Raw genomic sequence first — 12,831 nt, forward strand, 5'->3', positions numbered from 1 at the left:
CACAGTAGGTAATAGCATAAAAATTCTGTGCACTAAGTGTGGGCATTCCCATTATTCCCTGCCTCAAGTCTTGTAATTAAGGAGAACCTGACCTTGCTGTGTTATAGATTCAATCTGGCAATAGCTCTGAGAGGAGACACTTTTTGATTTACCCAGCTGTTTATTTCTGGCCTAGACTTTCCCAATTATTCCACCTGTCCTCCCCCTTAGATGTCGAACATGCTCGGAATAAATGCTGCCTCACCCAGTCTCTTTTTCAGTGTTAAAACATTGATCCAACAGTGTATCGTCCAGGTGGTGTGGGGAAAAAAAACTGGATCCAATACACATGGCTGCATTTGGAACTAATTGCTGCATGATTTAACCCTTATTTTGGAAGTCTACAGCCAGTTCTTTCTAGTTATAAAATACACCCAGATACAAGACAGCCTGTTAAGACAAATTGTTCCAATGCTCCCATGGGATGTTTCTTTGTTTCATGGATTACTTGCCAATTGCCAATATGTGTAAGATTACTAGCCTACCTGAAATGAAACATTAGCTACTTGGAAAGTTTCACACACTTTGCATCTGTTATCTGAACGTACAATAGTTGTACAAGATATATTTTCCAAAGGAAATGCAACTGTCAGCTGTTGTCTCCTCATACAGGGATTATTAGACAGGTAAAGATGTTGTCTAGCTATCTTTGATATTTTTATTCTTGCAAGTGGAGCTAGATAAACATTGCTTGGCAAGAAGATTCTACAGTCCAATCTGAAATGGCCACAGCTATTCTTTATGTAATCTGGATATAATGTAGTTCGTATCCTATGTTCTCCCAAGTGCAAAGTTAAAGGTACAATAACAGCAGGAGAAAAGCAGCCTAGCCCAGAAACCTGATTACACCTTAAAAGTCTTCCACAACACTGTTACCAACCATGTCATTCCTAAAAACAAGCCCTTATTGCCTCTTAATGGGAGGAGCCAAACAAACAGCAACAAATGTCACTGTGATGAGGTCAACAGTTGGAACAATGGGATGATGTAACTTGAGGCATTCTATCCCCTCTCCCACAGCCAGGCTACTGGAAATCATTTACAACTATTGTAGCTCACTACATAGTCAGCCAAATCCTACCTAAACTTCCAGTGCTGGCATGGGCACTGCATGGGGGGGATGTTTAGTAGGTGGAAAGTCTCCTTGGGATAAGGGACATTTGGTCCCTTGCTCTGGGGAAAGTCCCAGCCACCACTATGGGTCTACTCAGACTCACAAGCAGTGATATTACTGGTGCAGGTCCAAGTTGATCCATGATGGGGATAGGATATGGCATGCACTGATGCTGCTGATCTTGCCTCTTCCTGGGCCTGATCCACCCACCCCTCCCCCATTGCCACCCTCCCCTACCAGGGTGGCAATGGGGGAGGGGTGGGCAGGGAAGGGTGTAACAGGGCAGGGGGAGGGTGTTGATAGGGGTTGGCTGGATCAGGCCTGGGAGCAGGTGGGGGTGGGAATGGCAACATGGGGCTGCTTGGGCCTGTGATTTTGCTGGTGTAGGTCCCAAGTAGCCCCACAGCAGGGGATAGAGCACCTTACTTACATCCCCTTATCTCAGGGAAACCTCTGCAGTCTTGTTGTTCTGCCAGATTCCCAGTCCAAGCTCTGCCTGGAGAATTATGCCCACTGTTAGCTAATTAGCACCCCTTTTTTCCTCAAAAATGACCCTGGTTCTGCCCTGCAGTTCTGCTGGACCCTACCTCCAGGGTAGCTCACCTGTTCAACCTGCAGAGATCCTTTCTTCTGCCAGCAGCCCCTTGGTCCTCAGCAGGTCTTGGGTACAGCAGCCACACACCAATGTCTCCAAAGCCCATTCACCAATCAGTCCATTAATCCAGTTTCCATTCTGTCCTCAAACTTTCCTCCTTCTGCTGCCCACAAACACTTCCTGCCTCAGGTGCTCCTTATATCCCTGAGGGCCCTATTGCCTTCAAGTGGCTGCAGCTGTGCAGCACACTCTGCTGGATGCCCAGGCCTTACCCTTAAAGGAGCCACTGGTGACACCACACCCTACTTCCTTGCCAGGTTCCAATACACTTGTTTCCTGTGCTGGTTACAGTAATGGCCATTTTGGAGCAGCTGCATCACAGTGTGGGCAGTATGATTAGGACTGGGCTGCCCATGATCTAATGCAGGCACAGCACAGAAGAAGAGGCAAGTGTGATCCCTAGTCATGGTTCCTAGGAGTATGGTGTTGGGATGGTCACCCGAAGGCAGCAAACAGCTGCTGCAAAATTGAGGGAATGCCTTGGGAGGTATCTCTCTTAACTGGTGCTTTCATTTTGGCCTTCAGTCCATCCTGCCATGTTTGTTTATTTATTTATTTTATGAGGATATGATACAAGACAACTTGGAAAACTTGGTTGTAGGTCCTACAGTATTTGATGGGGCTTACTCGTCCTAAATGAGTGAACATGTCTGCTGTTTTTGATCCAAGCCATTGTATTTTTCTATCGTTTTATACTTGTGTCGTCAAAGGTTCTAGCTCCTGTGTTACTGAACAGTTCCTTTGACAATAAGATTACTCTACAGACCATGAATTGCGTGTTGAATAAATTTCTCCCATTTTAACTGGAGAAGTTAAAGTGTGGTCGATTTGACAACATCTGTGTTATTCTACCTGAATTCCTTTGGCTTTCAAAAACTATTGGGGTCATTCCACCTCTGGCAAAACCATCAATCATCTTCAAAAGTGTTGCACTATGAATGAAGTTGGACGGGGATATCTTTGAACATGTCTATTTTTATAGCAACCTATTGCATCTGTGTTTATGGCAGAACTGCATTGACAAGGACATGAAGTAAAATTAGATAACTTAATAAGATTTTTCCGTGTTTACTACATATTATTACTCTGAGTCAGAGCTCTGGAATACTGGTATGCTTGACCTCCACTGACAAAATTAGTAATATGCCTCTCTCTCTCTCTCTCTCTCTCTCTCTCTCTTCCCCCCCCTTCTGCCTTAAAAAGTATCTTTTGATGGAAATTCTCCTGAAATGTCTTCATTTTCAAATGTAATGTTTGATCACTTCAGCCATTGTTACGTAAGGGCAGTAAATTCTGTAGAGCAACGGAAGTTAGTTTTCTTTTACTGCCATCACAAGGTTCGTCCTGATCATGGTGCCTAGATATCTGTAAAAAAATTCTGAAGGAAGAAGGGAACCTCAATGCAGGGAATGAAACTTTTCCCTGAACTTTCTGAAACAGCCCTCTCATGCAAGTCAGTAAAGTGCTGAAATTGGCTTGACTGGAAGACAGTCACCATATGGCTAGTCAATTTCATCCCCAAGATATTTTATAAAAAAGGAATTAAGTGTTTGGAGAGGCAAGTACAGGTTGTCCCTCATTATCCACTGGTTTAAAAAAACAAAACCCATGGATAAAAAGGTGGAAAAATAGATTTAAAGACCCACTTCCATGTTCCTTACCCCTCCATTGCTCCTAATGGAATAAGGGCGTGTCTCAACATCCCCAAGGGTTTGATTCTGGGACTCCTTGCTGATACTATAAAATGTGTTAAATAAAAGCAGTTTAAAAAAAATAAAAAGTATGTCCCTTTTCAATTGTGGTTTAAAAACAGCTTTCCTAAAGTTATAGAGAGGCAGGGTCAAATCCTATCCAATTTTCCAGTACAAGGGCAGCCATGCCAATGGGGCATGTGCTGCACCCTGTGGTGGGAAGGCAGCCACAGAGGCCTCCTGAAGATATGGAAACATTTGTTCCCTTACCTCAAGGCTGTATTGTGGCTGCACCGGTGGTGGAAAGTTGGATAGGATTGGGCCGGCAGTCAGCAATTAGAAATGCAAAGGTCCTCCTGCCTTTGCCTGACTCTGCTGAAGAACGGAATGATCACGTGCATGATTGTCTCTACAACAGTAAGAAGTTTTCTAAACTGTGATTTTAAAGGGATGCATTTTTCCCCATCTCCAGGGATTAGCACATGCCTTCTCATTTGCAGTGGCCATTTGCGTTGAGTCAAATCTGTGTACAAAAATATCCATGTATAAGAAGGCTGGACCTGTATGTACACATTGACCGAATTGTGCCCCATTGCTATTGGCACACATTTGAGCATATTTCAGACTCATGGAAGACTTAAGAGTGTGCTGCCTTTCTCTGAAATCAATTTGAAGTGCTTAAATTTGGTTGGATTGTATCCTATACATTAAAAAAAGAGGAAAGAAAGAAAAAAGGAACATTCTTAAGATAGTGGGATGTTATTATGTGGAAGTGGGTAGCATTATTCTATTTTTATAGGGTTGCATGATAACCATTGGCTTGAAATGCATTATCTACTGTCAAAAAAATTAAAAATTGTGCTGAGCTGGAAAGGAGGTGGAAAGTTACTCATTATTAGTGACATCCCAATGTATTTTTTTTAAAGGGCTACATATTAATTGTGGATCACACACGTTCAGAAAATAGGAAATGGAAATAATGTTCTTCGGTGTTCTTATTTTTTTCTTTTTGAATAAAAACTGCTCCTGGCATGAAGGGCTAGATGGGAAATGTGCTACTCATCACCAGCATCAAGCACATACTTACAACAGCCCCCCACGCATCTGTTGCGTCAGTGATCATTCTGCTGCTGGGAGCTTGTTTTGCCTTTTCCCACATGCTATTTGACATCTGCAAAACCAGTTGAATCAGATCATGGCAAGTCATGCAAAATGAACATATGTTTGTGAGCAATGGTAGCTCCGCAGCACTGCCCCCATCCTGTATAATCTGTACACAGAGCCGAGATAATATTATTCACATCCAATCATTCCATTCTGGGTGTGGCACCATGGTGTTCTTTAGCAGATCCAAGTGAGCTGCACCGATCCAGGTTAAAAACAGGAAGAAAACAGTCAAAAATAGAAGCTTTTATTTTTTGAAATGTATCCAAAAAGTTTGAGCCACTCTTCTTTACCAAGACTATTTTTTCACTCTTTTAATAAGAGGGTTTAGCTTCAGAAACAGAAGGTAACCTATCTCTTATGAAAGGAGTGGAAAAATACCTTTGATAAAGGGCACTGGCCCAAAATCCTTTTCCAAAGTGCCTTTGGGTGTTTTTGTCCTTTTTTTTATACAGTACTTGAAAGACTGATAGATACAAACTGGGGTCCTGATTACGATTACCATGACTACCAGCTTGCTTTATGTTACTTGACTGCTGATTGTTTACTCCAGAGTAGTCAGGGGCCTCTTTCAAGACGAGCTAGACAAAAGTTCCTTCAGTGTGTTGAAGGTGGTATGACTGAGGCATCATTTTCTGTGGTATGTACACTACACTCATTGCATTATCTCTTCTGGTTCATAGGCTTGTATCTGACAAATGTTTTTTTACTGAAGAGAGCAGTGAGTCAAAAGACTGGCAAAAAAAATTGCAGAGAAGACAAGGCAAGGCAAGGGAACAGTACCCCTTTCATATCCTTTTCAACCCTCTTAAAAAGTATTGTCTGACCCCAGCCCAACATCATTTGTAGTCCAAGAAAATAGGAGATTGTGGTGGCAATGGTGTTCGGGCACTCCTTTCTTATGGCCCATTCCTAACCTGCAGCTATATTGGCAGAACATGCACTCTGCTGCTGCAAGCTGTTGCAAAAGTGTTGTAAAGCACTTTGTAACAGTGCACCTTCAAGCAGTGCTGGTACCAGTGTGCAGAGCTACACCTGCCAGAGCAGGTAAGTCTGGCGTGGGGGAAATTCAGGGGAGGGGGTGTAATAGGGCAGAGTGAAGGCAGCGATGAGGGTGGCAGGTGGGCAGATTGGGTCCAGAAGGGGTGCTGAATTGGCAGTGCTGGTGTGTGCGATGTCCTATCACCCTTCCTGGCCCTGATCCACTAACATGGATCAACATGGGTTTCCATCAGCTATATAGCTGGCACATTAATTCATTATAGCTGCTGGGGCTTACCCTGGGGCAAGGGGACAAATGTTCCCTTACCCCAAGGAGACCTCTAGCATCAGAGATTCCATGGGATGCAGCAGAAGCTGCATCAGTGCTCAGGAACTTAGGTGAGGCTGTTAGTCTCATCATTTATTCCCCACACCTACATTTATTTATTTTTCATATTTTTGTGCCATCTTTCCTCCAAGGAGCTTGAGTATGTGTACATAGATCTCTCTTTTTTTAATCCTCACAACACCCTTGTGAGGTAAGGTGAGGTGAGAGATAGTGACTGGCCCAAAGTCACCCAGGAGGCTTCACGGCTGGGTGGGAATTTGAACCTGGATTTTTCAGGTCCAAAGTTGGAGGTCCAACTCCAGCATCATTGTGCCATCCTGACTCATTTTTGATAATACTTAGCATGTTGCCCTGGGAACCTTATTTCTTCCACCTATCCCATTTAGCACAATATGTTATCAGACCCACTATTCACCAATACTGAACTAAAAAATTGTGCATGTGGTAACAATGCCAGTATCCAGGCCAAGCTCCATATCTGAGACCAATGTACCACCTTGGTATTTAATGCCTGCCATTCATTTTCCAGCTGAATCTCTACAATATGGTAGACTGAAACAAAAGCAGGAGCTCCTTTTTCTTTTGGACATAATTGGTGATTCAGGGACTAAAAGCAAGTTGCATCTTTCTCTTGGATCAAAGAAGATAGAGAGCACCCAGTGAATCCCCCCTGTATCTGTGAAGTGAGTTTTACTAAAGGCTGTAGTTATGCAGTTTGCCTTAACTGAGACCAGACAATATTTAGCATTCATATTTTAACTTTGAGTGTGCAAAACATACCACATAGGTCATTTTATGTAATCCTTACAACAACCCTGTAAGGTAAGGATGATTATCCCCATATTGCAGCTGGGAAACTGAGGCTGAAAGAGAGGGGCTTCAGGATGGAGACAAGATTCAAGCAGGAAAATGTTTGAGTTTGATTCACAACTCACAGCTCAATCTTATCCACGCTTTCCTGGGAGTAAGCCCCATTGACTCTAATGGGACTTACTTCTGAGTAGACATGCCTAGGATTGGGCTGTCAGTTTCTTGTCTGGTTCCAAGTATCTTCCTTTATTTAGAAGAAGGTTACGCCTGTAACCATCTCTCTTAACAAGTGTTTTGATGGTTCTTCTTCGAGGGTGGCAGTCTTTCCCCCCAGCTGACTGAAACCTGCCTATTCTTCCTCCTCATGTAGGTTGGCAGTTCCCTAATGAGTCTCATCCTGAGCAAGGTAAGGTGGATCAGTGCTTCTCCATCAAAGGGCCCTGATCTTCCTTTCTATTTCCTACCAAGGGGACTGAAACAGCTGGGCTTTCTCCTCTGTCCGTGCACTGTGTAACTCCATACAAATATTAGATGCTTGAGGAAGGACTCCCAAGTGTCTTTCCTAGCTTTTAAATCGGCTGCCAGCATCACACTACCTCCAATGCCTCCTAAGTTTTCCTGGAGCTCAGGGCAGGTTCTTTACACAGAGATCCTAAACCATGCAAGTCACCTTCCATTCCTTCCAATCCAAGGTACTTATGTGTAGAGTGGCTTTTATAATCAACGCCCTTTCTTAGTCCATAAGAACTCTTAGTCCATAAGAAGTTCTTAGTCCATAAGAACTTAGTCCATAAGAAGAGCTCTGCTGGATCAGGCCTATCTAGTCTAGCTTCCTGTATCTCACAGTGGCCCACCAGATGCCTCAGGGAGCATGCAAGATGACAAGATACCTGCATCCTGGTGCCCAAACTTGCACCTGGGATTCTGAGGTGGCCTAAAATCAGGAGGTTGCACATACCCATAATGGCTTGTAGCCTGTGATAAAGTCTTCCTCCAGAAATATGTCCAGTCTCCTTTCAAAGGCATCTAGGCCAGTTGCCATCGCCACATTCTGTGGCAAGGAGTTCCACAGACCAATTATGCACTGGGTAAAGAAATATTTTTTGGTCTGTTCTCTTTCTCCTGACACTCATTTTTTTAACAGATGCCCCCTGGTTCTGGGGTTATCTGAGAGAGAAAAGAACTTCTCTCTATCCACTCTGTCCACCATCTGCATGATGCCTTCCCCCATATAATGTGGCAAGGAGTTCCACAGCCTCAGTTTCACACTAATTGTCCTAACTCTCCAGACACTTACTTTTAGTGGATATCCCCTGGTTCTGGGGTTGTGTGAGAGGGAAAAGAACATCCCTCTATCCACTCTCTCGGAAGTCAACTCCATTGCCAGCAGGTTTAGTTCTCTGGAGGGAGGAATCCAGCCCTCATCTATCTAGCTTGCCGAGGTCGTCCTCTTCCCACGTCGATGCAACAGGTCGAACCTGACACCTGGGTTAGGCTATCAGACGACGTTCCGTCGTTCCTTTGCTGCTGCTGTTGCCCGTGCCCAGCCTCGCGCAGCCGGAGAACGGAGGGCTGAAGAGCGCTCCTGATTACGGCGTGTCGAGGGAAAGCAGCTGGATCATCAGAGCACAATGCGCCCGCTCTTCAGCCCGCATTGCCACTGAATGGCGCTTAACAAAGAGCCCATTCATTCCTTGCAAGGCTGGGGGGCCAGAAGCGAGCGCCTTCAAGGGTGCCCTCCTCTTCCTCGCCCCCCCCCCCAATCAAAACGCAGCTACAGGCGCACAAGAGGAGGCTGGGGAAGGGGAGGGGAGGGGAGGCTGGCTCTCTCCAGGGCCCAATGATTCCCAGCCCTGATTCTGATCCACCAACTTCTTGAGGCTGCAATCCTAACCGCACTTTCTTGGGAGTAAGTTCCGTTGACTATAATGGGACTGACTTCTGAGTAGACAGGCATAAGCTTGGACTCTTAGGCTGCACATTCCTGGGAGTAAGCTTCATTGACTATAATGGTACTGACTTCTAAGTAGACAAGCATGGGATCCGGCTCTGAGGCACCTGTGCTTCCCAAGCACTCAGAGGGCGAGGAAACCCCCTCCCAGCTCTCTTTCTTTGACTACTGGTGTATCTCACAGCCAATGGGGAGGGGGTGCTCCAGTGCTTCAGGGGGCTTATTCACTCCATTCAGTGGTCTTGCATGTGCAACATAAGAAGGGCCATGCCTGGGAGAAACGCCTCCGGCACACCTGGATGGCAGCAGAGAGCGGGTCTCCTACCACGGCACACCTCTGGGGAGGGGGAGCACAGTCTGGAAGGCACCCCCAAAAACCCCCTGAAACTCAAACCCGCCCCAAACCCGTTCAGGCATCAGGTCTTCCCGTATAGACAGAGACCAAGGGATTCAGGCTGCAAGTTCAGACCGCGAGCAGAGCGCATGGGAGGCTCCGAAGGGCAGACACGAGGTGTCAATGTGGCCAACGGAGACGTTTCTCGCGTGTAGTCCAGCGAGTATGAAATCTGTGGGGCCTTCCCCTGACCACCTCGGTCTCTTGAAGTTGCCATCAATGGGACATAAAGTCCTCTGAAGTTGGGGCTTGGAAGGCTGCCAGCCTTACCTCTTGCTGGGCTGGAAATTTAGCGGGCCCCCCCCCACACGTGTGTGTGTGTGTGTGTGTGTGTGTGTGTGTGTGTGTGTGTGTGTGTGAGAGAGAGAGAGAGAGTTTTTTGTGTGACGCCTGCTTTCTTCTGATGCCAGCAACAGGGACTACTCTTTTGGAAGACTTTCGTGTGCCCTTCCTTGCAAATCAGGGAACGGGAAAAAGGACGTGGGGGTGGGATGGCTCTGTTGGCAACAGACCAGCCTCTAAGTTCTCTCCCCGTAACTTTCTCCCAAGAAGGAGCTGAGACCAGGCAGAGCAGCTCCTCCAGGCTCCAGGGTCGTCCCTGGGGCGGTCCAGTCGAGTCACAGAGCCCTTTCCTCCTCGGACTCGTCCGCAGTGGAAAGTTTTGGGCCAGCTTGACCTTTGATAGTAAGAGGAGTCGCCCCCGTTTCTCCATTCAGAGGTTTTTGTCAATGGGACGACGAGTGTCCTGCTGATCTTCCCCGTCGCGGGCTGGGCTGACGTCACTAACGAGGCGATAAATATCTGTTGATATAATTGGATGTGAGATTCTGGGTTGTGATAGCAGGACGCTGCCCATTGCCGCTCGAAGCGTCCCCCATGATTTATTCAGCAGTGGATCGGGGCACGCAAGCGAGCTGTCAAGAAGGCGTCAGCAGGGGCTGCGTGATTCCAGAAGAGGGTCTAACCTATAAAAATCACGCATCCGGGCTCTGATTAGGTAGCAATCTGATCACAAGGACGGCAGGAGACGGCTCCCAGAGATACACATCCGAGCAGGGAGAGGGAGAGGCACGGGGACCCCCCAGCACTGGCGGACTGCACCTGTCCCACTTCATTCCACCAGCACCTCGAAGGTATGGGATGAGCCAGCCAGGATGACCACATAGGTGAAGGCAGCAAACTTTGCTGGAAGAGGCTCTCTCTCTCTCTCTCTCTCTCTCTCTCTCTCTCTCTCTGTGTGTGTGTGTGTGTGTGTGTGTGTGTGTGTGTGTGTGAGAGAGAGAGAGAGAGAGAGAGAGAGAGAGAGAGAGAGAATGGGTAACATGGGTCTATGCATGATCTAAGAAACCCTCTAGGATAATGGTGGTAAGAGCAAAATAGTGGGATCTAGGATGGCTCTGGAAACGGGGTTTTCTTTTGATTCAGTTTTCGAAAAGGTCTTGCTTTGAATGCTGAAACTCCTGGGGTTGGGCTGGCCAAGCATTGCCTTCTTGATCCAAGCCCCAGCTCCTCCAGTGCCCTGATCTGCCAGCACCCTATCCCGCACAAACAGCCGTCTGATACTCTGGTCTTTCCATTCAATGCCTTTAATAAGGAAGGGGATTTTCAGTTCTCGACTCCAAAAAAAGAAGAGCAAACTTTCTTTTGCTCTGCGAGCATCAGAAGGATGTTTGAGCGCGTCTGGGTGGATTCAGGGCCACCTGAAGGATGCGTGCGTTCCAATGGGTCCTTGGCGAGGGCCAGAGAAAGGCTTACAGCACCACGGACAGCGACCTGCGCGGTGGTGCGCCTGCGGGAGTTCTGGGCTGATGCTCTAATATAGAAAGTCAGGTTGCAACCCCATCCATACTTTCCTGGGAGTAAGCCCCATAGACTTCCATGGGACTTGCTTCTGAGTAGACTTGCCTAGGCTTGGGCTCTCAGCCACTCCTCTGCCCGGTCCCTTCTTCCCCTCCTGTCACTGGCTTTCTTTTCCAGCTCTGGCCGCTGAACCATGAAGATCCAGCTCCTGGTCTCTACAGGGATCCTGCTGGTGGCTCTCCTGCCCTGCCATGAGTGCAGAGCCCTGAGCAAGAGCAGCCCAGCCTCCGCCGCCGACAGAGCTCTGCAGCAGCCCGACCGCCTCCTCCAGGAGCAACCACAGTCGCTGCCCGTCCTGCTCCGCATGGGAGAAGAGTATTTCCTGCGCCTGGGCAACCTGCACAAGAACCCTCCCTCCGCTGCCTCGTCCTCTTTCTCCTCCAGCAGCAGCAGCAGCAGCAGCAGCAGCAGCCTAGCCCCGTCCGCGTCCTCCAGCAACTTTTTCCGAGCGGCTGTCCAGCAGCTGCAGCAGCTGCAAGCGCGCTCGCTAGGGGGCGACGCTGAGCCCTGGGAAGGCGAAGACGACGACGGCGCCCACCCGGACGCTACCCAGAAGGAGAAACGATCCGAGGAGCCGCCGATCTCCTTGGACCTGACTTTCCACCTCCTCCGAGAAGTCTTGGAAATGGCCCGGGCGGAGCAGTTGGCTCAGCAGGCTCACAGCAACAGGAAACTGATGGAGATCATCGGGAAATGAAGTCCCCGTCGACCCTCCTCCCGCCCCCTACCAAAGAGACCCTCCAGTTAGCACACGTCCGACAGTAGAGCCACAAAGTCCCCCTCGTGCTGATCCGGCCCCACCTTCTTTTCTTCGAGAGCTTGAGCCACCTAAAGGGTGCCTGTGGACCCACCATCTAATATAGCCCTTGAGTAGCATGCCCAGCCTTGTACCCACGTGTCGTTTGTAACTCTCTCGGTCCTTTTCTTCCCCCCCTTCCTCCTGTCCAGATCAACAGCCCAATCCTATCCCCGCTTTCCTGGGAGTAAGCCCCATTGACTCTAATGGGACTTACTTCTGTGTAGACAGGCATAGGATTGGGCTGTAATTCACTCTTTCAGGGTGGGGGTCCAGCGGTTCAGCTGGTGACTTGCGGCTGCAATCCTATGCACACTTACCTGGGAGTAAGCCCCATTGACTACAATGGGACTTCCTTCTGAGTAGACATGCATAGGCTTGGGCTGTGCGAGAGCCTTGTTCTTCTGGGGAGATGGACAGGGAAGACGCTTGGCGTGGTGGGGCATCTCTGTATACGCTTCTGGATCCATTCTCCTTTCTCCTCCTCCCGTCTTTCTTTCCTCTTTGTAAACATTGCCACCAATAAAACATCTTTTCAGCGCTCGGTCACTTTGGTTGTGGGAGAGAATGTTTAATATTTATATTTTTAATAAAAAGTGCAAAGGATCGCTGGCTTCCTACACTTCCTTGCTCGCTGATCCGTCTACATACCGACAGAGAGCTGCTGGGGACGGTTCATAGGGTGGAGGGGGCGCAGTGGCGAAACTAAAAGGGGGGCAAAGCACTAAGTTCTGCAGGGAGCCTCACCGCAGCGTGCAAGGGGCCCCTTCCCAGGCGGGGAGAGCAAAACGGAGGGGTACACTCCGAAGGGGAGGGAAGGGGCCCCTTGCACGCTGCGTGAGGCTCCCGGCAAACTTCGTGCTTTGCACCCCCTCTCTAGCTACGCCACTGAGGGTGGAGCGAATCGACGGTGGAATAACGGAGTCCAACACCCATAGAAAACCACGTCCATGCAGGCCATATGCATAGAACAGAGATGGGGGAGTCTGGGGACGGGTGCAGCTGTGCTAGGGCTACATTTGAGCTG

General features: G+C 48.1%; 1 protein-coding gene across 1 annotated transcript in view; it reads left to right on the top strand.

Annotated features, from left to right (window-relative positions):
- The window catches only part of CRH (corticotropin releasing hormone), a 70,500-nt gene extending 58,556 nt beyond the window's left edge, over positions 1–11,944 (top strand). The window contains exon 3 of the mRNA XM_066626398.1: positions 11,126–11,944. Coding sequence (XP_066482495.1) covers positions 11,142–11,705 — 564 coding nt within the window. The 5' untranslated portion in view covers positions 11,126–11,141 and the 3' untranslated portion in view covers positions 11,706–11,944. The remainder of the gene's footprint in view (positions 1–11,125) is intronic.
- The last annotated feature ends 887 nt before the right edge of the window (positions 11,945–12,831 follow it).

Source organism: Tiliqua scincoides, chromosome 4 (assembly GCF_035046505.1).
Source record: "Tiliqua scincoides isolate rTilSci1 chromosome 4, rTilSci1.hap2, whole genome shotgun sequence".
NCBI lineage: Eukaryota > Metazoa > Chordata > Lepidosauria > Squamata > Scincidae > Tiliqua > Tiliqua scincoides.